At 50.2% G+C, this 19,706-nt stretch overlaps 4 protein-coding genes across 4 annotated transcripts in view; 2 read left to right on the top strand and 2 right to left on the bottom strand.

Annotated features, from left to right (window-relative positions):
* Window positions 1-640, bottom strand: part of LOC125956335 (uncharacterized) — a 1,380-nt gene extending 740 nt beyond the window's left edge. The window contains exons 1-2 of the mRNA XM_049688085.1: window positions 234-640; window positions 1-162 (exon numbers count right to left, since the gene is read on the bottom strand). The exon at window positions 1-162 is cut by the window's left edge and continues 248 nt beyond it. Of these exons, the coding sequence (XP_049544042.1) occupies window positions 1-162; window positions 234-355 (284 nt within the window). The 5' untranslated portion in view covers window positions 356-640. The remainder of the gene's footprint in view (window positions 163-233) is intronic.
* A 142-nt stretch (window positions 641-782) lies between these two features.
* On the top strand, window positions 783-2,719 carry LOC125956322 (rRNA 2'-O-methyltransferase fibrillarin). Its single transcript, XM_049688066.1, has 3 exons — window positions 783-974; window positions 1,196-1,563; window positions 1,827-2,719. Exons 1-3 carry the CDS (start codon window positions 962-964, stop codon window positions 2,412-2,414), a joined length of 969 nt encoding a protein of 322 aa, XP_049544023.1. The 5' UTR covers window positions 783-961; the 3' UTR covers window positions 2,415-2,719.
* On the bottom strand, window positions 2,666-3,293 carry LOC125956339 (ribonuclease H2 subunit C). The gene is made up of 2 exons (XM_049688090.1): window positions 3,100-3,293; window positions 2,666-3,027 (listed from the first exon to the last, which is right to left on the bottom strand). Exons 1-2 carry the CDS (start codon window positions 3,251-3,253, stop codon window positions 2,699-2,701), a joined length of 483 nt encoding a protein of 160 aa, XP_049544047.1. The 5' UTR covers window positions 3,254-3,293; the 3' UTR covers window positions 2,666-2,698.
* Window positions 3,294-3,649: 356 nt separating this feature from the next.
* Window positions 3,650-19,706, top strand: part of LOC125956269 (E3 ubiquitin-protein ligase SMURF2) — a 29,848-nt gene continuing 13,791 nt past the window's right edge. Inside the window, exons 1-3 of the mRNA XM_049687977.1 lie at window positions 3,650-3,836; window positions 5,212-6,001; window positions 7,269-7,307. Of these exons, the coding sequence (XP_049543934.1) occupies window positions 5,947-6,001; window positions 7,269-7,307 (94 nt within the window). The 5' untranslated portion in view covers window positions 3,650-3,836; window positions 5,212-5,946. The remainder of the gene's footprint in view (window positions 3,837-5,211; window positions 6,002-7,268; window positions 7,308-19,706) is intronic.

The raw sequence follows: 19,706 nt of genomic DNA, 5'->3' as shown, positions 1-19,706 counted from the left end.
TTGTTTTCCGGCTGGCCCTGGTAGAAGCCCGGCCAGACGAGATTAATGTCCAGCATCACAAACACGCCCTCGTCCGGTTCGCTCGAGATGGCCTGCACTCCCACCCTCGGCCAGGGAATCGAAATGCTGCTGTTGCGTTCCTCGCAGCTCCAGATGCACGCTCTGTTCAGTGGAACGGGGGTCAGATCGTCCAAATTGCCAATGGTTTTTGGTCGCTTCACCGGGATACTTACCGCTCGGTCAGGTAAAGGGAACCCCGCGAGGGAACAACGTCGTTCCCGATTTTTAACTTTACTTCGGACGTAGTAAAAATTACTCCCTCGACCGGCACAAAGGCTTCTCCAATCGTCACCATAGTGATCTGCGGCTGGACCGGTGTGAAAATATCAAACTGAAATGGCCTTCGATCGTGTACACAAGTATCGAGAGTGGAATCTGGCCGGGAAGCCACGAAATTAGCAAATATTCGGAAGATTCGTCCTGCGAGCGGATTTTCTTCGCTTTTTGTTTCCAAACAAATTTTCTTTTTGCACGCCAATTTTGACACCCCGCGGCCCCGCTCGACAACCCCCTGGAAACCAACCACACGAAATTGGGTTTTAAACTCAGAACGAATGGGTTAAAATTAATCCACGCACGTTAGAAAAACCACTTATACGTTTTAATAAATTCTACGGGGAGTAAAATAAATTATCCTGTATTTTTGTCGTCCACGCGATGAGAAAAGTACTCCCGGTGTTCTGAACGATTCAAACGTCAGCGATGACAACCGTCAACTGTCAACTGTTTCGGCACGTGTTTTTGGTGCGGAGCGCGGTTCAAGAATTCAGGATTTTCCTGAAAATTGTGGAAAAATTACCCAGCGAAAGGCTGTAAATTGTTGTATATCTTGCACCAAAGATAAAAAGAGTCAAGCGGAAAGTGGTAAAGTGTAGGTAGCGGTACAAACAGAGTTACTATCATGGGTCGACCAGGTAAGGAAAATCAACCAAGCGTCTCTCTCTCAACCGGCGTGCTTCCCACGCCATTCAGAACAAATACTAGAATATCATACTTCCGCTCGCATGCTTTTTGATAAAACATCGCCAAATCGCGGGTTCCGTGATTTTCTGGATCACCCGGCACACTCGGCAATGTTTAGATCAACAATTCCATGTTCCCTAACCTAACTTCGTTGTACGCGTGTGTTTTACAGGATTCTCACCAAGAGGTGGCGGCGGTCGTGGAGGAGGCGGTGGCCGCGGAGGTGGCGGAGCACGAGGTGGATTCGGCGGTGGCGGTCGCGGAGGAGGTGGTGGTGGTGGTGGTTTCGGTGGCCGTGGACGCGGTGGTCCAGGCGGTCGCGGTCGCGGTGGTCCTGGAGGGCGTGGACGCGGTGCCGGTGGACGAGGAGGTGGCGGCCGCGGTGGAAAGGCCGGCGGATTCAAGGGAGGCAAAACCGTAGTCATCGAACCGCATCGTCACGAGGGCATCTTCATTGCGCGCGGAAAGGAAGATGCCCTGGTCACGCTGAATCTGGTACCGGGATCGGAGGTTTACGGCGAGAAGCGGATTTCCGTCGAGGTACGTAGTAATGACCGTTGCAGCGATTAGCAGTCGCTTGTCGAAATGATGAAATGTCCGCAGGGGTATTGAATTGGCAGAAATGTGGCCAACGGAGAGCGTACCATAAGCGGGAAGTGGAGCCCGAGGCATACCTTCTTCGCGGAGTGCGCTCTCTGTAGAACTTGCTAACTGATCAAACTTCGGAGCTGCCGATGCATCAAACTGTTGCCAGAGTTCCAGGGACTAATGCTGGTCATTCTCTTCTATTTTTCTCCATGCAGACCGATGGCGATAAGAAGGAGTACAGAGTGTGGAATCCATTCCGTTCGAAATTGGCCGCAGCCGTGCTGGGAGGTGTTGACAAAATTCACATGCCACCGGGATCGAAGGTGCTGTATCTGGGAGCCGCTTCCGGTACTACCGTCTCGCACGTTTCGGACGTCGTCGGTCCCGAGGGGCTGGTGTATGCCGTTGAGTTCTCGCACCGTTCCGGGCGCGATCTGTTGAATGTGGCCAAGAAGCGTACCAACATTATCCCCATCATCGAAGATGCGCGCCATCCGCACAAGTACCGGATGCTGGTCGGCCTGGTCGATACGATATTCGCGGACGTAGCCCAACCGGATCAGGCCCGTATCGTGGCCCTAAACGCTCACAATTTCCTCAAGAACGGTGGTCACTTTGTGATTTCGATAAAGGCATCGTGCGTCGATTCGACAGCAGTACCGGAGGCAGTGTTTGCGTCCGAAGTCAAGAAGCTACAGTCGGAGAAGCTAAAGCCTCAGGAACAGATCACGCTCGAGCCTTATGAACGAGACCACGCCGTGGTGGTAGGAGTGTACCGGCCTCCACCGAAGAGTGCAGCGTAGACAGCCCTGATGCTCGACGTTTCATCCTTTGATTTGGGTTTATTTTAGCTGATAAGATACGATACACTTCCTATTGAAGCGTGCGCGCGCCCATTAAGTACCGCGAAAGTCGAGGTACACAGAATACAACAATCACCAGGTGAATCCGGACCCGCCTGGATGGTGGGGAGTAGATTCGAAGTTTTTCTTTTTTAATTCAGTTAGCTTACAACTTGCGAGAAGTAAGACAACAGTACAGTACTTGTGGAAATAAATAGGACTTTAATACAATTAATGCTGCCAATCTAAGAGGAGCTGTCTTTCTCCTGTTTCACTTTATTTTTCTTCGAAAGTGCAGGTTCCGGCTTGGGAGCGTCAATTTCGTCCTCTTCACCGTGTAGAACCTCCGATAGCTTTAGCCAGTTCAGGGCCTTCGAGAAAGGATCGTTCTGCGTTGGATTGCGATCGTAGTTCCAGTAGGTGAGCGTGCGGAATGCCCCTCCGAAAGTGAAGTTCCGATCGTCCTCGCTCGAGAGGGGCTTCTTCGTTTCCTGAAAGATTACTCCCGTGTAGCCCTCCGGAAGCGTCATCTCCTTGCCCAGCAGCGGATATCCACGGAGAGCATTTTGTAGCACTAAATGGGGGTAGGGGGAATAGAAAAAGATTGTTAATAACGGGAAGGACTTGGCTCTGCACAGCTAGTTACCTCCGCCCGGTTGGTTCTCGGTGTAAGGGGTGAAGAACTTCTCCACGTTGGCCGGCCCATCACCGTTGATCGAGGCTGGAATGTAGTGAAGCTGAAGCGGATCGGCAAGGCCGCTTTTCACATCGCTGGCGGTCGCTTTCAGGTTTATGGCCATCGCAAACGGGCAACTTGAAATACTGTAAACTGGCTTGAGTGAGCCGCAACCAAGATACAGATGGTGGCATGTAGAATAAACCTACTACGCGGCTTTTAGAAAACAGATGGGAATTTGACAGTTGTGTCGCTTGCATTTGTTTACTTCGGAGATGCGGTTTCGAAGCTGTTTTCGCTGTTCCATGGTATTTTGAGAAATGCAGTACGATAGTTAAAGTGTTTACAAAGTATTTTCAATGTTTTGCGTGGTGTTTTGCAATGTTTTCGGTGGTATCGAGCCACTCGCTGCTTTGGCGGAGAATGTAAACATCTTCATCGATGTCAAAAGAAATCCAACATGGCGCCCTGCAACGCGCTAGGACGCCACCTAGTAAAACACCTTGACTCGGAGAAAGACGCGTTTTTTATTCGTTTTTAACCAATCTCGCGACATTTGTTTTAGCTAGAACCGTGAAATCCAGCGACCAGCCGCGATGGTTACGGTGTCGTCCTCGTACAGTAATAGCTAGCTTGAAGAGGAAATACGCGAGTGCCGTGTTCGCGATAGCCCCGAAATCGTCCAGCAACCGCACACCCGAAAAAAAGTGAGTGAAGCACCGAGAAAACCGAGAAACCGAGAAGGGTTCGAAAAGGTTTCTTCGCGGCGTGACGTGGTAGTTTCTTCTGAATTTTACCAAGCCTCGAATTCCGATCGCGAAGGAACGGAACCGCTAGCACCACAGAACCCTCGGTAGGGTGGGGTAGCAGGGCGGATCCCTTCAGGCAGAAAATCTTCCGTACGATTTTGAGAAGGAGGTGACGAAGAAGGGAGACGAGGCTGTCGATCGTTTGCGGGGCACCAGCAGAGTGGGGGGACAGTTTTCTTTGGCGAATCTGCGGAGATCCTCCGTTGCCCGTGGAAATTCGTCGAGATCTTAGTGAACTTAGTGGTGAGGGAATTAGTGCAAAGAGCCTTGAGGGGGGAGACGGTAAAGTGGAGGTGCGGGTCCCGTGAGCAAGTGACGATTCAGATAGTAATTTTCCGTCGAAACCAAGTAAACAATGCTTTCTTTTGTTTACCGCTGGTGTTGTTGTGAAAATTCACTTTTCGTCTTAAAAAGTTGAAAGATCGAAGCTTAATTTACTGAAAAAAGGGAAAAAGAAGAACACCACGAATCGAGTCTCCCTCTAATGTTGATTATGTTCAATTTAGAACAGGGGTCTCGGCACTTGATCCCCCCAGCTCGAGGGAAGGAGCCTGCTATGATGAGCACGACCCGGGGGTTTCCGGTCAGCAGTGATCAGGGTGCACGGCACTCCCGAAACTTTCATTGTTGCTTAACCGTGTGCTGTACCCCCCAAATTAAGATCGAGAGCGGAAGAGGAGATTCATTGAGAAGAAAAGCATCTTACACATTGATCGCCCCGAAGAAAACTTCCAAACCTGAAACCTCTTCTCAAAGTCCAGGAGGAATCTTGTCGCCGTCGTTGTCGTCGAGCGTCGCGGTTGTTGTGCGTCTCGATCGTACGACACGGCCACAGCCGATATCAATGAATTATAGGGGATGAGGTCGTGTCCATTGATGATGATGATGACGGCGATCAAGTAGTCGGTGTTCGCGTTCTCTTTTATGTAGCCCTCCCCGCCACCACGACTCCCCGTGCTCCGTCGTCTGCTGCCTGGCCATCATGGACTAGGTAGTACCAGCATCACGCTAGTAGTGGTGGTGCTGGTAGTAAGCAGTAGTAGTAGTAACGACGGCAACGGAGTGCTGGTAATAGGTAATAAAGTGAAGGGTTGAACTACGCGAAACGCGCAAGGTTTGAGCGATGTACGATAAGAGGCGCGACGCGAAGAGGCCGGAGGCAAGAAGACGGGCTTGGGATGGGATGGGATGGGAAGACGAAGGTGTGTGCACACTTGCAAACAGGGCTCTTGGTGTAGTAAAGATCATTCTGTTATGATTATGCTTTATTCAGTTTCAGCAGCAGCCTCGACGCGAAACGCAAAGCAGTGAAGAAGTGTGCGTGTGCCTGTGTCTGTGTGGTGCGTGCGTTTACTTGGAAGTGATCTCGACGGCGGCTGCTCTAGAGTGCGGTGATCAAGTGGTCGTCGTGGATGCTGGTTGCTGCTGGTGGTGGTTGTAGCATCATCAGCATCAGCATCATCATCATCATCAGTCGACGAGGAAGCAAGCGAAATAATAGATGATTGTGTTCCATGCCAATTCTTAACCGCGTAAATCAGGTGCAGTCGCGTTCGAGGGGGGTGGGGCGTGCATCCCGGGAGTGTGCACAATAGAAGATACTAGCAGTGGCGCCAGGTTCATTGTTTGTTGCGATCGATCGATCGGTGATCGTGCCGTGGTGTAGTGTTGTAGTCAGTGTACTGCTCGGTTTCATGTCCGATGGCTTATCTGTACCCTTCCCGCTGCCACCGTCAGCTTCCGGTCACTAATGATTCGCCAACGTCGACGACGTCGCCGAAGGTGTGAGATCGTTCTCGTCTAGGTGCACTGTTATACCCAAAATCCCAACAACAAAAACCCCACACCGAATTGTGTTGAAACGAAAGAAAGAAGTAAGTGAACGGGCGAGGAAGAGCCAGAAAGAGTGAGAGTGAGATCTAGAGATCGAGGGATCAAGTTCTCCCCACCCAACACACCACCATTCGACGGCGGTCCTGTGGCGGTGTCCCTTGTCAGCGGCTCAACAATGAATAAGCTGGAGTACTCGCGACGCAATGGCACCCAAAAGATTCGAATTACAAGTGAGTATCCCAACTGCATCTTGATTGAAGCATCGCGAAGCGAACACATACACTCCATGTATTATATTTTGAAAAAAACATTTGCTTTTGAATTATTTAGCTTTTAGAACATTTTAGAATCAATTGATGAAATAAAAAATCCACACAATATTCTTCAAATGTTGTAGTTTGATATTCTGTTTTTTTCCAAATGATCGATATGAAGCGCATCTTTTGAAACTCCTTATTTGTTGTAGCATAGGTGAAAACAATAGCATTAATCAATTTAATTCCCAATGAAACGCATACTTTGTACCTCAAATGCACATGCAACAAGCTTTAAATAGGTGAAAAAAAACTAAAAACCTATCTGATGCGATCAGAACAACGAAGAGACCAGTGTGCCGGGCTGTTTGGAACGATTATGATCGTACGATCAGCAGAGGGTAGCCAAGACAACCGTAACCGAACCGAGATCCGTTCGATCACCATGGACACACAGACAAACATGCAAGCACACACACACGCACTCACTCACTCACTCACATACTGTTGTTTCTCAGGGGCTCGTCGGCAGGAAGACGCATATGACGATCGATTACGACGGGTCGGGGGACAGTCGGGCCAGGTATGGGACCTTCAGGCCAAAAGCGGCTGATTCTGCTCTGTTATCGAGCTTCCCTCCCGTTGCCACCGTCGTCGTCGTCGTTCCTGTCGCCGTCGCCGTCGCCGTCGCATTCTTCGACCTTCCTGTCGAACCGTGGATATCCGAAACCATGACTACGACGACAACGACGACGACGACGACGACGACGACGACGAAGACGATGGTGCGAGCCCCCTCGGTGATCGGTGATCGTAAGGACGAAGGAGAAGACCTGAGAGAGACACGATGAATCCTGGCGATAAAGGAGAAGCGGAATGTTTTATCGGTCGGCCGGTCACTGGTGTTTCGTTGATGTTGTTTCGTTGTAGGTTCTGGTCGCTTTGAAGTCCATAAATTGTCACATTTATGGTTGGCAACGAGATAGAGGGAATGTGTGGGATTCATTAATGTAGCGGAAGAACCTGGGATAGAGGACCCGGGATCGTTATAATTATTTTCTGTGCTTGCATTTTAATTGCTTGCCCCTCGAAAGGAGGGGCCTAGTAATGGCGGCGAGTGCGCTCAACTTCTCGCCTATTGCAGGGCCGTGATAATGATACTCAAAAACCGATGTCCAACGAAAATTCAACTGCAACTACTAACCCATTACCCCGTACTCTTTCTCTCTCCCTCTGCTTTCAGTTCTCTGTGCCCGTAATCTGGCCCGGAAGGATCTGTTCCGTAAGTATCATTGCATATTGCTTCCGTTATCGTTTCTTTTCGCAATGCCAAGTCCTAGTGGAATTTCCATCTGAATGCTTATCTGGTTGCTGCTATCGTCGGTTATGTCGTCCTCTGCTAGCTTTCGTATACATTTTCCCTAATCTCGCTACATGACGAGCAGCAGCTGCAGCAGCTAGAATGTTGCCGAAAGAATGTGCGAGAAAGGAATTTTCCCTTGGAGTCGTGTGGCATCCGTAGATTATCATCATGCTTCTTATGGTAGAAACCGCTCCATGGCAGGTCGTATGTGTGTAATGTAGGTCAATGAGCTAATTGGATGGCGCAAGGAAGGACGCGAACAGAAATTGTATTTTTTGTGTGTTCGCTTTGATCCCGCTTTCGGAAAATGAGTTTTCTTGTGAAGTTTTGTGAAGCAGTAGCAGCAGCAGCAGTAGCAGCGCTCGTCTCGTCTGCTCTCGTGCTCAACGAGGCGATTCAACGTAACAGCAGAGACATAAAAAACGCTCCTGATGGTTAGGATGGTAGGTTCAGAGTACCATCCACTCACCACTGTCTGCTTGCGGTTTTTTTTTCGCGATCACGTTCATCGTTTTATTATTTGTATTATTCGGTCCGGTCCGTTCGCTGTCACTGTTTGGGGAAAGGTATTTGAACCAAAAACAAAAAAAAAAAACACGACCGAACGGACGAATCAAGGGAAAATGATGATGTGGTCAGAGGAAAAACTTTAACCGGAAAGTTTGGGCAAAGTTGGCGAAGCGTGCAAAATCTCTTTTGCATAATTTCCACCGAAACCATCAGTTGGTGCACTATTTTGAGGCTCATTAAATGACCGAACCTAGGGCTTTCGTTTGTGAAATGTTTATCCCCACTCCTTCGCCGGTTCGGTTTTCGCCAACGCGCCAGCTTCCGATGCTGGAAAAGCGGGAAAAAAGAAAAATTCCACCAGACCAGAGCCTTTTTTTCTGAACATTTTGGGCGATCGTTCGCTTTTCTATTTTCGCTCAGAAACCCCAAAGGGAGGGAAACGGTGTGGTCAGTTCTTCCGTTAGCTCTGGCTCCGGAACGGACCTCCCGGCGGCTCCCTTTCCCCCTGCTCGTTGGTTGGTTTCGCCAACTGACGTCCAAAGTCCCGGTGGGTACCCAATTTGCAATTTCTATAATTCCACCGCGAATTGCATTTTTCGCGTTGGTTCCGTTTCGGGTTTTTGGTCAATTTAAACGTCCCCCTCTCCCCATCGGCGGGGGCATTGCATTCGTCTACGATGCGGGTGTGTGTGAATTGCACTTTTGCATTTTAATTTCCTTCCATTCGCTCACGCAGGCAGCTCTGTGTGTTTGTCGCTGATTGGGCGCATTGCGCGTTTTTTTTTTTGCGACGCGCATTGCTTTCCCCTCGGTTGTGCGGTTCCGTTTTCGTCAATTCGACCGATCCGGGCCTTCGTTTTCGCACTCACGGGGAGGCCAAGGCCGGCGACCAAAGGGGAGGAACCTCAGATCGATGAGCTAATATTTAATAAGGAGTATTAAAATGGGCACATGCTCCGGAGCGTGACAGCGGCGTGTGCGAGTTCTGCGCTGCGTTTGAAAGTGTCCCCTCTTAAAGGGAGGGGAGGGGGTCCTCTTCCTTACATAATGCATCGCGAGGAACCGGAACGCTCCCGCTAATGGTTGTTGGAATGACATTGCGCGCGGCCGACACACGACGGATCTCTTTTTCAAATCCTTTGCTGAAATCGAAACGGTTCGCCAATTTCGATGGGTTGCTCGTTCGCGGAATCGAAAGCAATTATGTTGGCCGACTTGAGCGGAACATAAATTTCTATGGAGCGGAATTTGAGGCTAGTGTGTGGCAAGCCGTAACGTAAGCCGTTTTGTGACATAATGACAGTATTTTTAAATGGAAAATGGTGTTAATCATGGAGTTGTGAAGCCCCTGTGTTCGATTGCACTGCAACACCTTATTTAAAAGCCGCTAAAAAGTAAGTAGGCGTCGATTGTATGAAGAACATAGGCTTTCAAATATACGGGTGTCAGATTCTTCACATAAAGAACGCCAGACAAAGGTTGCAAAAAGGAGGCTCTGGCCCGTTACCAAGGGCTCGGCTGCAACGGCATTATTTGCACCACGGCATGATTCACTGTCCCTTACGTCACTTTCACCGATCAGCGACGATGAACGACGAACTCACCGCTGTCGCCAGTATGCGCCGGGGGAATAGCGCGAAAATCGATGTTACCGTAACCATCCGATATGTGCGGCGTTATCGCGCACCCTCAGACTGACTCATTTCTTGATTTTTACACCCGCCGGGGAGGGAGAGGTAGTTGTGTCGATTTTTATCATCTTTATCGAACACTGTTTACCGAATCACCCCGCGTGTGTCCCGTGTTCCGTGTCCCTGGTACTTGTTTGATCAGGTCTGACCTAGCTTCGTTTTATTATTAGTCAAGGTCGTGTTTCAATTTCAAAGATAGTTTCGTGGAGACCGAGAGACCGCCCTAGAGCAGCAGCAGCAGCAACAGCAGCAACAGCAGCGCCATAAGATCAATGACACACAGTAGAAGACGATGACGACGAGGAGAAGCAGGAGAAGGTGAAAGAAGCTTTGCAAAACACATCGCCGATCGCCGAACGATCTCATCGTGATAGTGGTAGGTGGGGTAGAGGGAGTGTGCGGGGGACGGACCTTCGCGGCATAACCACTGCTTGCTCGCTGGCGCCAACAGGCGCCAGGTTGCCAGGTTCACTAATCCGTACTTTGATTTTTCGCTAATTTTAGGTCCTGCCAACCTGCTGCTGCTGCTGCTGCCGTTGCTCTGAGTAGTGAGATGAGAGCCGGTCGCACTCGACGACGCCCCATCGGCCATGCCATTTGTCATCCGTTTGGCGCCAATTACGCCCCGGTACGGAATCCTCGGTGATCCGCCAAACAAACCGGCTGGGCAGCAGAAGCGAAGCGGAAGGCATCCCGATGTGGATACCATGTTTGGGTGGGAATCAATGTCGGCGGCGCTAGCGGTGGCCAAATGCATGTACCAGTAGCAGCAACAGAGCTGCCTGCGCTGCTGCTGCTACTGCTTATCAGCAACCTTCTGCTGTAACACCCACCATCAACACAAAACAACGTTGTGTTTCGTGTGGCAGATTATTGTTTCTTCTATTTTTTAATTAATTTTTGTTGCCGCTTCGCACCCATCTTATCGCATCGTGACCCGCTCGGTGGTGCGCAATTTGTGTGTGATTCGCGTAGAGATCCGCATGGTTGCACGTCGTAGAAGAGGACATTGGTGGAGAGCGGCAAAGAGAGAAAGAGAGAGATCATCATATGCGCGTTTGTTTATGCAAACCATGCACGTTCTTCGGCGTTTCGTGTGTTTTTGGTTAGTGTGGCCACGCACTCACGCACGCACCAATCCCTTGGAGATTCGTTTTTGAGCATTGAGCGATGGTTTGATGAAATGTGTTGTGCTGCTATCGCAACGGTACCACCAACAGGTCTCGTCACCGCTGCGGTGTGGCCTGGTGTTATCTTCTTCTATCAATTATTTATCTCAATTTCTCAAGGCAGGCTTAAGAAGACGGCCTCGTCATGATACCGCTAAATAATGGCAGGAAAGTTTAGGAATCTCCAATAAACTGTCTGGTGCAGAGGCAGAGGCCGCCACCGTTGCTTGTGGTAGTCTTTTGGTGCCCATCTTTTACTCCGGTGTGTATCCAACCTGCAAGCCTGCTGCTGCTGCTGCTGCTGCTGACTCACCGCTTTGCAATGGCAAACGCTCTTTCTTTCGCTCGCAGTCCATGCTTCTTCCATCTTTCGGGGGTTTTTCTGGCAAGGAGGAGGCCCGTGCACTGGGATCTGTCTAATTAATTAGAGTTATGGCATTCCGTTTGTGGTTTTTGCCGGAAAGAGCCGGGGGTTTGCTGCTTTTGCTTTTCAGCATCCTTCTCGTCTGCCTCATCCGGACTAACCGTGAAATGGCCATGCGCAATCCGCTCCTGCTGCTGCTGCCGCCACCGCCAAGCATCTCTATTCCGTCCTGAAAAGCGATTCGATGCTATGCGATGCACAGCGCTCAGGGATCTGGTGGTGTTCGTTCGTGCATGGTTTTTGTTGTTGGTTGAAATCCGTTCGCAAAAGGATTGTGAGCATCTCCTAATCCTCGAGGGCATCCGTGCACACACGGGAACGGCATAATATGTTATCTCAAGTCCGAGGCGAACGGAAACAGTCCAAATTAAACCATTAAATTGCTTCTCATTCCTCGTTCTCGCGTTCTCTCAATGAAGCGCTCCCAACACCCGTTCTTTTTTAGGGAGGCAGAGTGGGCCATAAAACTGGTGACCCTTTTGCGAATCGAACTGCAGTGGGTGACCTCAAAAAAAAAATCAAAAAAGGGAAGCGGCGACACAACAACCCCCCATCCCCGGGAACTGTCTAGACGGGCAATTCTGGCGGGCGAGAACTGGGGCGAGTCACGGTGTGTGTGTGTGTGTGTGCGTGTGTCGCTCGTCCCAATCCCCACTGCAACTATCTAACCTTCTTCTGCCCTGGTCCCCCCTCCCCACCACCACAATAATGTCCGAGAGAACATTTTGCCGTTACGTGGTTGTGGCCATCGTTGTGCCGGCGGTTTCGGCCAGCAAATGTATAAATCATTTTGGGGCGCAAAAGTAGCACAAAGACATCGTGGCGGGACGCGCGCGCGCAAAGTGCGAAATGGTAAACCATTTCTGCCGAGACCGAGAACACGGAACGGAACGGTACGGATTCTCGCCGCCAGAAAGCCGCGATCGGATGGAAGGACAATGTTTGCAGTCCCTGGGAGTGGCCAGTGCAATTTCGACCACCCCAGAAAGACATTTATGAGCGTGGCCACACGCTGGTGATGCGACGGCCAGCCAGCGAGCAGCGAGGTAATAAAAAGAAGCCCTGGTCCTGGTGGCGCCCATTGTCCTGGCGTGGTGGTGGCGGCAGCAGAGACCAACTCAAGAGGATACGCCATGCCGCGGCAGGATGGCGTCCGACTTGGTGTCGTCGTCGAAGATGAATTCAATAGAATCCAATCTGTGTGGGCCGCCGGTGGCGCTGTGGCGCCTTGACGTAATGAGTGTACCCTTGATCCGATGGCGCAGGATAGTCCCCATTAAATGGATGGAGATGGGCCTGACTATCATTAATTTACGAAGGAAGCGCGATCTTAATCGCGAGCCTTGCGGCCTACAGCACACTTCACCAGGTACCAGGAGGGACCGTATCGGTTGACGCGATCGTGTAAAGTGCTTTTGCAAGTTCGGGGCGGAATAAAGAGGAGAACACGCGCTTGAAATCGCTTGTGTTTATGGGTCTCGGTGGGGCCTGCTTGTAATGCCAGTTGTTGCTTGCGGTATGCAAATGTGTCCCTCATTTATCTGCCTCTCCGTCAAACGGGCGAGTGTCCCCGAGCCGCAAGTGTCATTTGCACTTTGCGCGTTGCATTTTGATGCAAAAAAATAGAAAACCTAAGCTGCGCGCCTATTTGGAGGGGCCAGCAGAGAAGGGGGGAGAGGCGAAATTGAGGGGTAATGTCACCTCTCTCTGTTCTTTTCATTTATTTCCCTGGCCAACCTACGATGACTATATGATGATCGGTTTTGATCTCTCTCTTTCCTCTCTCACACAGTGGTGCACACAGTACACAAGTGCGTCTCTGATTTGGCAAAGTAGGCATAGCATTATTTTTAAAGAGTTATAACTTTTGATGCACTTTCTGAGGGAATCGAACCATGGATCCTACCACATTACTCTCTACGCTCTTACCAGATATTCTACGCACGGCTTCGCACCTTTGGTTGTAATAACGATGTATTTAAATATGCAATCAAGAATATAAATGATATGTGATGCAAATCTTTCGTTCAATTATAAATGGAATAGTTTTAACGTAGAAATTCCAAGCTGAATTGAAGAACAATTAACGACTTTATTTATTTAATGCCTCCTAATCAAAAAGTTCCATCTGTAACATTTTCAATATCTAATCAAAACTCGAACCACACTGTGCAAGATGACGAAATACACCGAAGGCAAACCAGCCAGCCAGCACAGCGTGGCCAACAACGTAGCCTCTGCCTGCCTGCCGGCGTTTCCGCTCCGCCCTCGACCGAGCAATGCCGTGTGGCGCTTACACGCTATCTCTCTCTTCATCTGCTCCCTTCTTGGGCGGAAGGCGGAAAATAAATTTCACTAAGCGCCAGTGAAGCGCCACCCGGTTGTCGTCGTTGTCGCATGTCGTGGTCGTCGTAGTCGCAGCCGTCGCGACATACCGTCCGTTTGGGCGGGGTGTCCGTTTGTGTGCGTCAAGTCCATCACGAACGAAACCCCGCCGACGACGACCGGCCTTGTGGTCGAGCGCGTCGTGTACTCAGTGCGGGGGTGGGCCCGCCGGCTCGTAGGGGGGGGATTTTTGCAAAAAGGCGCCGCACCACGACGATGGTGGCGCGTCGCCCCTTGCCGGTTGTAGGTCAGGTCGGGGTGGCGCTTAGTTTTATTTTCTCACCATCATTTTATTTATCCACCGGCGAACGAGGAAGTAGTAGTTAGCATCAGCAGCAGCAGCAGCAGTAGAGCGTCCGGCGTCAGTGATGCCACGCCACGCCACGATGATGTCGGTGACACTAGATAGGGAAGAAGGTGGCAAGGTGGTTGGTTGGGTGGCAAAAAATTAAAATAAAATAAATTGCGATCATACGATCATTGGTACGCGTCTGGTGGGCGCCACCAGAGGCCCAGGGTATATAGTGTAACGGTTGCCCCGCTGGTAAGACGGGGCTGCCGGTTACTACAACAGTGGTGATCAAAAAGTGGCGAAAGGGAGAAGATACTGCTGATGATGATGATCATCATCATGATGCCGATGATGGCGCTCCCGCTGGTGGTGATGAGGTAATAATATTTTAACGGCTCTCTTCACACCCGCTGGGCGCCAGCGAGAGATAGTGTGAATCGCGGGTGGATCGCGGTTTTGCCCGCAGGGGCCGCGACAACGTAGCGTTGCGTGCGTGTGCGAGCTCACTGTGTCGGCAGAAAACAAAATATATTTATCTGAGTGAGAGAAACGCCGAAAGATTGTGTTTACTGTTTTCCGTCGTTTTTGCCGATGAGCCGTGCCTTCGCCTTCGCCTTCGCCGTCACCATATGTCCCCCGTAAGCGAAGCGAGGCGAGCGGTGGTGAGGGGTGATATGAGTTATTGGACGGATTGTTGTTTTGTGGCGCTTTCGGCCTGGGAGGGAACGGGGTGCGCCGAAAAAACGGTTGTTAAATCTAAATGTGACACGCTCGATCTCCATCGACGGTGTAGAGCATCGCCCGGTGTGGTGCGGTGTGCGGTTTTTAAATTGTTTAGACTTTTCAATTCGCTTCACTTCAAAGCGTTCATCTATCCGCGTTTGTTTTGATGAGTTACAGGAAAAAAGATGCCAAAATTGTTTGGCAAAAGTAGAATGAGCTTCATCAATCTAGCGCAATGCATTCGCTTCAAACAAAATCGATCGTATCCGGACGCCCGGACGAACCAGCTCTCTTCTGGCGCTGCTTTTCCCTAACGAGGTTGAAGTAGCTTTAACGAATTCGATTTTCCGGATCCAACAGCACCGGCAATGTGCCGCTGGGACGGTTTTCCCACCTGTGTGCGGTCGCCGCGCGTCTATTTCACGAAATACCTGTGCTTCCTCGGCCCCCCCCCCCCCCCCCCCCTTTCCTTCACCGATTTGTGTTTAGTTTTTCCGTGATCTCCAGATGCCAGCAAACCGAGCGCGGTCACTTTCTTCCACCCGGTTCCACTTCTCTTGGCCCTCGGATCTCGGGTGTTTCGGTTCGTCCAAAATTAGGTGGCCACATGTGTGTTTTGGCAACTCGCGGCCGTGCACACACACACACACACACACACACACACACACACACACACACACACATCACTAACCCGGTTCCCGTGGAGAGTGTGGAGCTGCCGGCCAACCGCCATGGCGCGACTGACTGACAGGCGCAGGGGAGCGCCCGCCGCCCGCAGACGCGTCAATTTAGTTCTGGTGCTGCTGCCGCCGGTGCGGCTTCTTGACCTAGAGGAGGGTGGTGCGCACAGGTTCCCCCCCTCGAGAGACGGACGCCAAAGGAGCTGACTGCGAAACGCCGCAAGACACAATCTGTCTCTCTCTCTCTCTCTCTCGTCTTTTGGGTTTCTTTGGTTTGGCAGCCGTAACCGAAACATTCTTGGCGGTTTTTTTTTGCGTTCTTCTACTTCAGAATCACCTTACGGTGGCCGGTTTGTTTTTGTGTGTGAGAGAGAGAAACAGCATCGCTCTCGATAATATATTTTCGAGTTCTCAAAGTTTGATTTTTCATTTGGATTCTACCGGATTCAAAAGCCGTGTCGTTTCATCAGGATGAGAAAAGAAGAATGGAAACGATTTGTCCACCAAACGGCTTCGCTTCCAACAAGCGGATCTCATCGTCGCTAATAGAGACCTCGCGAGAAGCAGACTTTTTACAGTAAGACTTTCAACGAAAAAATGGCAAAAGAAATCTATATTTTAGTCCAATTAAACGCATAAAACGAGGATCGCAAGAAAGTCTGAGACCTGCACCGGGAATCAAAGAATGTACGATCGATCGACGTCTGCCTTGAGAGAGACGGAGAGAGAGAGAGAACGAAAGACCCTTTGGTGGCGCTAGCTAATAGATTTATTTTACGATCGCAAAGACATGCTCTTCACGAACACGACTGGAGATCGACGCATCCAGATGACTCCTACTCCCTCGAGAGACCAATAGTACCCGGGAACTTATCGGCGGAAATGACAAATCCAAGAATCCAGACAGACAGAAATGTCTAAACCTTTCGCGATACGCGATCGTCGCGTGTAAAGGTAGATCTCGTTCTATGTCGCGGTATTTCGGCCCATTGCGTTGGTGTGCCGCGTGAGACAACCCTCCCATCCCCCACCCTCTTTGGGGTTCTTGAATGATCACGCTGTTGTTGTTCATCGTCATCGTCGTCGTCGTCGTCTGATGCGTAAACGATCACCGTTACTACCGCCGATCTCCGCCGCTGCCTGTGTGCGTGTCGGAATGGAAGCTTCCAATCTCACGGAGCTGAGTCGGTGGCAGCATATATAAATCAACCCCTGCGATCGTGCACCCTTAGGAGAGCAGAAGAGGAGATGGCGTTCCTTAATGATCACCGCTATCGGGGGAGAGAAGGAATAAGCTGAAATGATCATTTAAAAATGCAAAGATGATCGAAGGAGGAGGCAAACGATATAAACGATTCGATTGTGGAGCTTTGCGTGCGCGTGTGTGTGTCTGTGGCTGCAACATGTGCTGGTGGAGCAGCGACGTTTAGGCGCGATTCAAATGAGATACGATCAATTCGGCGTAGCGATCGTGTGTTTGTTCACCAAAGCCTTCCCTGGTAGCGGGAAATCATTTCACTTCCTATATTCCTTCCCTAGGGTCTAGGGGCCGCTGTTATGCTTTTGTTGGGAGCTGTTTGCGTGCGATGAATCATATCATCGGCTGGCGGCGGGGCGACCGTGGCGGCGGTGTCGGTTGAGGCGCTTTGATTTGATGTTTATTCCAAGGAATTTATTCATCCACGCGAAAAAGCGAACGAACGATGGCCGCCGTGCCGTGCCGTGGCCGTGCTCGTGGCCTGCGATAACAGCACGATCGATGAAGGTGATACGCGAGGTAGGGAGGGAGGGAGGGATGTCAAGGTTGACGACAGTTGGATGCGTTTTCCCCGTCTCCCACGGTTTGTGGGCTGAGTTGAAGGATTATTTTTAGCTTGCCCTTGCCACCGGTGACCTTTTGCACTAGACATTTGGAACTGAATTTCTTTTTCTTTTCCTTTCTTTCGGCAAGAGATACATTTATGATTAAGAGCATATCATTTGTCGACTGGCCATCGCCGCCATAATGATAACCATCCGGGCGGGTGGTGCTGTCTAGGAATGTTGTTTACACGAGCCGGTAGATGTCTTGGCGTAAATGAGCTCTATTGTTGGGAGCTTGGTTTCGTTTCAATTTTGCTAGGTACTAAACTGTTTTGTTTAATTTTATTCATATTATTTTCACCTGAATTAAAGGATTACTAGTTTTTTAGGAGTTAAACCTCTTATTTCCTTGTTTGTTGGTTAACTTGTTATTCATGTTTATGATCATGTTTTATATATCAATCAATCGTTTTATCAAGTTTTTTTTTGAATTTCAGGGATCAGCATTGTTGTACAAACATATCAGTTAAAATTTTTAATTTTTCAAAAATTATTTTAACCTTTCTTTAATCGTTTAACGTTCCGTGAGATCTCTGCTTACGCGTCTTCTTCTCGGTGACCCACTATCCACTCAGCTCCATGCTCTGGTAATCGATAAATTTCGAAGTCTATAATGTCAAGACCGCTGAACCATTGCAATTGCCAATGCATCGCACAATCAGAGCGGCCGCGTCGGAACTCTACGGATGCGGATGAAAGATTAATTATAGTCTCGCCCCGAACAGTTGCAAAACACGTAAAAAAAAAATCAAGTCCACGAAACCATTCCTCCGAAGGATCGCAATCAAAGTATTGCTTGGTCGGGTATTGGACACAAAAAAAAATCGGCAAAGGAGGACCACACACAGCGAAAGCAGGATCGCCCACCATAGCGACACAGCACCGATCGGGGCGGCGGTCTGGCGGCTGCTGCCGTCGCCAGCAGCCACAACTCCCATCCATCCCCACTGTGCCATCTCGGCTGACGGATGGCTGAGGTTTTTGTCTTAATCTTCCTCTCCGTATCCGCCACGACCGCCGGCCGTTCTTTTCGCCGTTTCATTCATTCATGTTGCTCCTCACACTCGTACGCAGAGGAGGATGTGTCGAGTGTGTAATCGCGCCGAAAACGAAAACGAAACTTCACCGACGCCGAAGGAGCGGATTGTAAACATGCAATTAGCGATTTGATTCATTGGATCGTCGGCGATGTGACCGCTGCGGCCGTGTGGCACCGCACCGGTACGTTTTTCTTTTTGGGGCCATTAAAGAGAGCCGGTTAAGCCACACATCATTGCGCGCCGGTCGGGATTGAAACGTTAAACCTCTCATCATCCAGTGCCCGGTTGTGCATTAATAGCGATGCCTTGCCTCCCTCTCTAATGTCGCTTCATTGTTGCTGTTAATGTTGCAGGTGCAATGCGCCTGCACTTGTGTTCTGTCTGCTGGTGCGTCGTGAATGCCACACTAAACATTAACTTTCTTTGCGCCATGAATTCGCAACTTCCCTTCCCTCTCTCTCTACTACTCACAGTAACGTGAACGTTTTCGTGCTTCACTGATTTTGGTGCACCGGAAGAGCACTAGTAGCTGGCTAGTCAGTAGTAGTAGGTAGTAGCGCGAGTGGAGGAAACCCGCGTAACCGTAACGGAATCGGAAACATAATTGCATAGCCAAACGCCCCAAAATGGGACATTGTTCGATTGTGTTTTGTGTATGAGGTGCGCATATACGTCTAGCGCTTGTACGTCGTGTAGTACACAATCCAACTCCTTTTCCTTCTGAGCTCATTTCGGATGTTGCGCGCTAAGAGCATTTCCTGGCCATTGGCAACGGCGTTCGGATCGGGAAACAACTTTCGCTTTTCGTTTGTAGCATAATGTGGGGTGGGCGCCCGTTTTGCATGCTCGACAAAATATAAGACAAAAGCCAAGCCCTCGCTTCCTGTAGAGGAAATCATTCATCTCTGTTAACGACGGCGATAAGCAAATATGAGTTTGTGTGTCCAGAGAGACAAATGAGATTTACTCCATAAACCTGCTGCTGCGTTTATGGCCGTTTCCAATCGTCATTTCGTCATTACTGGGCGCGCGACCATCATGTAATGTCATATTTTTCGGAGCTGGAAATGGGAGCCCACCCTCCTCTTCTTGCTTGAAGGTAGCCGACCGGAGGAGAGACGAACACCCGTAACGAGCAGTTTATGGTGCTTATCATGCCACTGACGCAACGGCAGCCACCACCGGGACACGTAAAGGAAATAAACGCTCGTGCCGAAAAGATTGTCTCCTCCTGCCTCGGCTGCCTTTCTGAGGGGCTTCCGATTGAGCCAGCCAGCCAGCCAGTCCCATCGTTAGAGTGCATTTGTCGCGATGACACACACGCGCGCGCGAGCGCCCGTCCTCAGCAGACAGACGACTATAGGCGGTCGCGACTGTCGCGCGGGTGAGGCGCCCGCTGTTTTCTGCAGAAAATATCCCCAAAGTCGAGTGCGAAATCACTTGCTGCCTGCTGCAGCGTGTGGTGGTGGCACGCTGGTAGTGGCGACGGTGAGATTGTTTTCATCGCGTCCACTCGAGTTAGAATGGGACGAAGTGGTGGT

This window comes from Anopheles darlingi, chromosome 3, assembly GCF_943734745.1.
Source record: "Anopheles darlingi chromosome 3, idAnoDarlMG_H_01, whole genome shotgun sequence".
In the NCBI taxonomy this organism is placed as follows: Eukaryota; Metazoa; Arthropoda; class Insecta; order Diptera; family Culicidae; genus Anopheles; species Anopheles darlingi.
The sequence above is the reverse complement of the archived record's forward strand: the minus strand, read 5'-3'. Positions and strand labels throughout refer to the sequence as shown.

Excerpts from the sequence above, each read along its gene's own strand:
- LOC125956322 (XM_049688066.1), top strand. Across the intron at positions 1,564-1,826 it reads AGAAGCGGATTTCCGTCGAG|ACCGATGGCGATAAGAAGGA; the intron begins GTACGTAGTAAT and ends TTCTCCATGCAG.
- LOC125956339 (XM_049688090.1), bottom strand. The coding sequence starts at position 3,253 with ATGGCCATAAACCTGAAAGCGACCGCCAGCGATGTGAAAAGCGGCCTT. Across the intron at positions 3,028-3,099 it reads CGAGAACCAACCGGGCGGAG|TGCTACAAAATGCTCTCCGT; the intron begins GTAACTAGCTGT and ends ACCCCCATTTAG.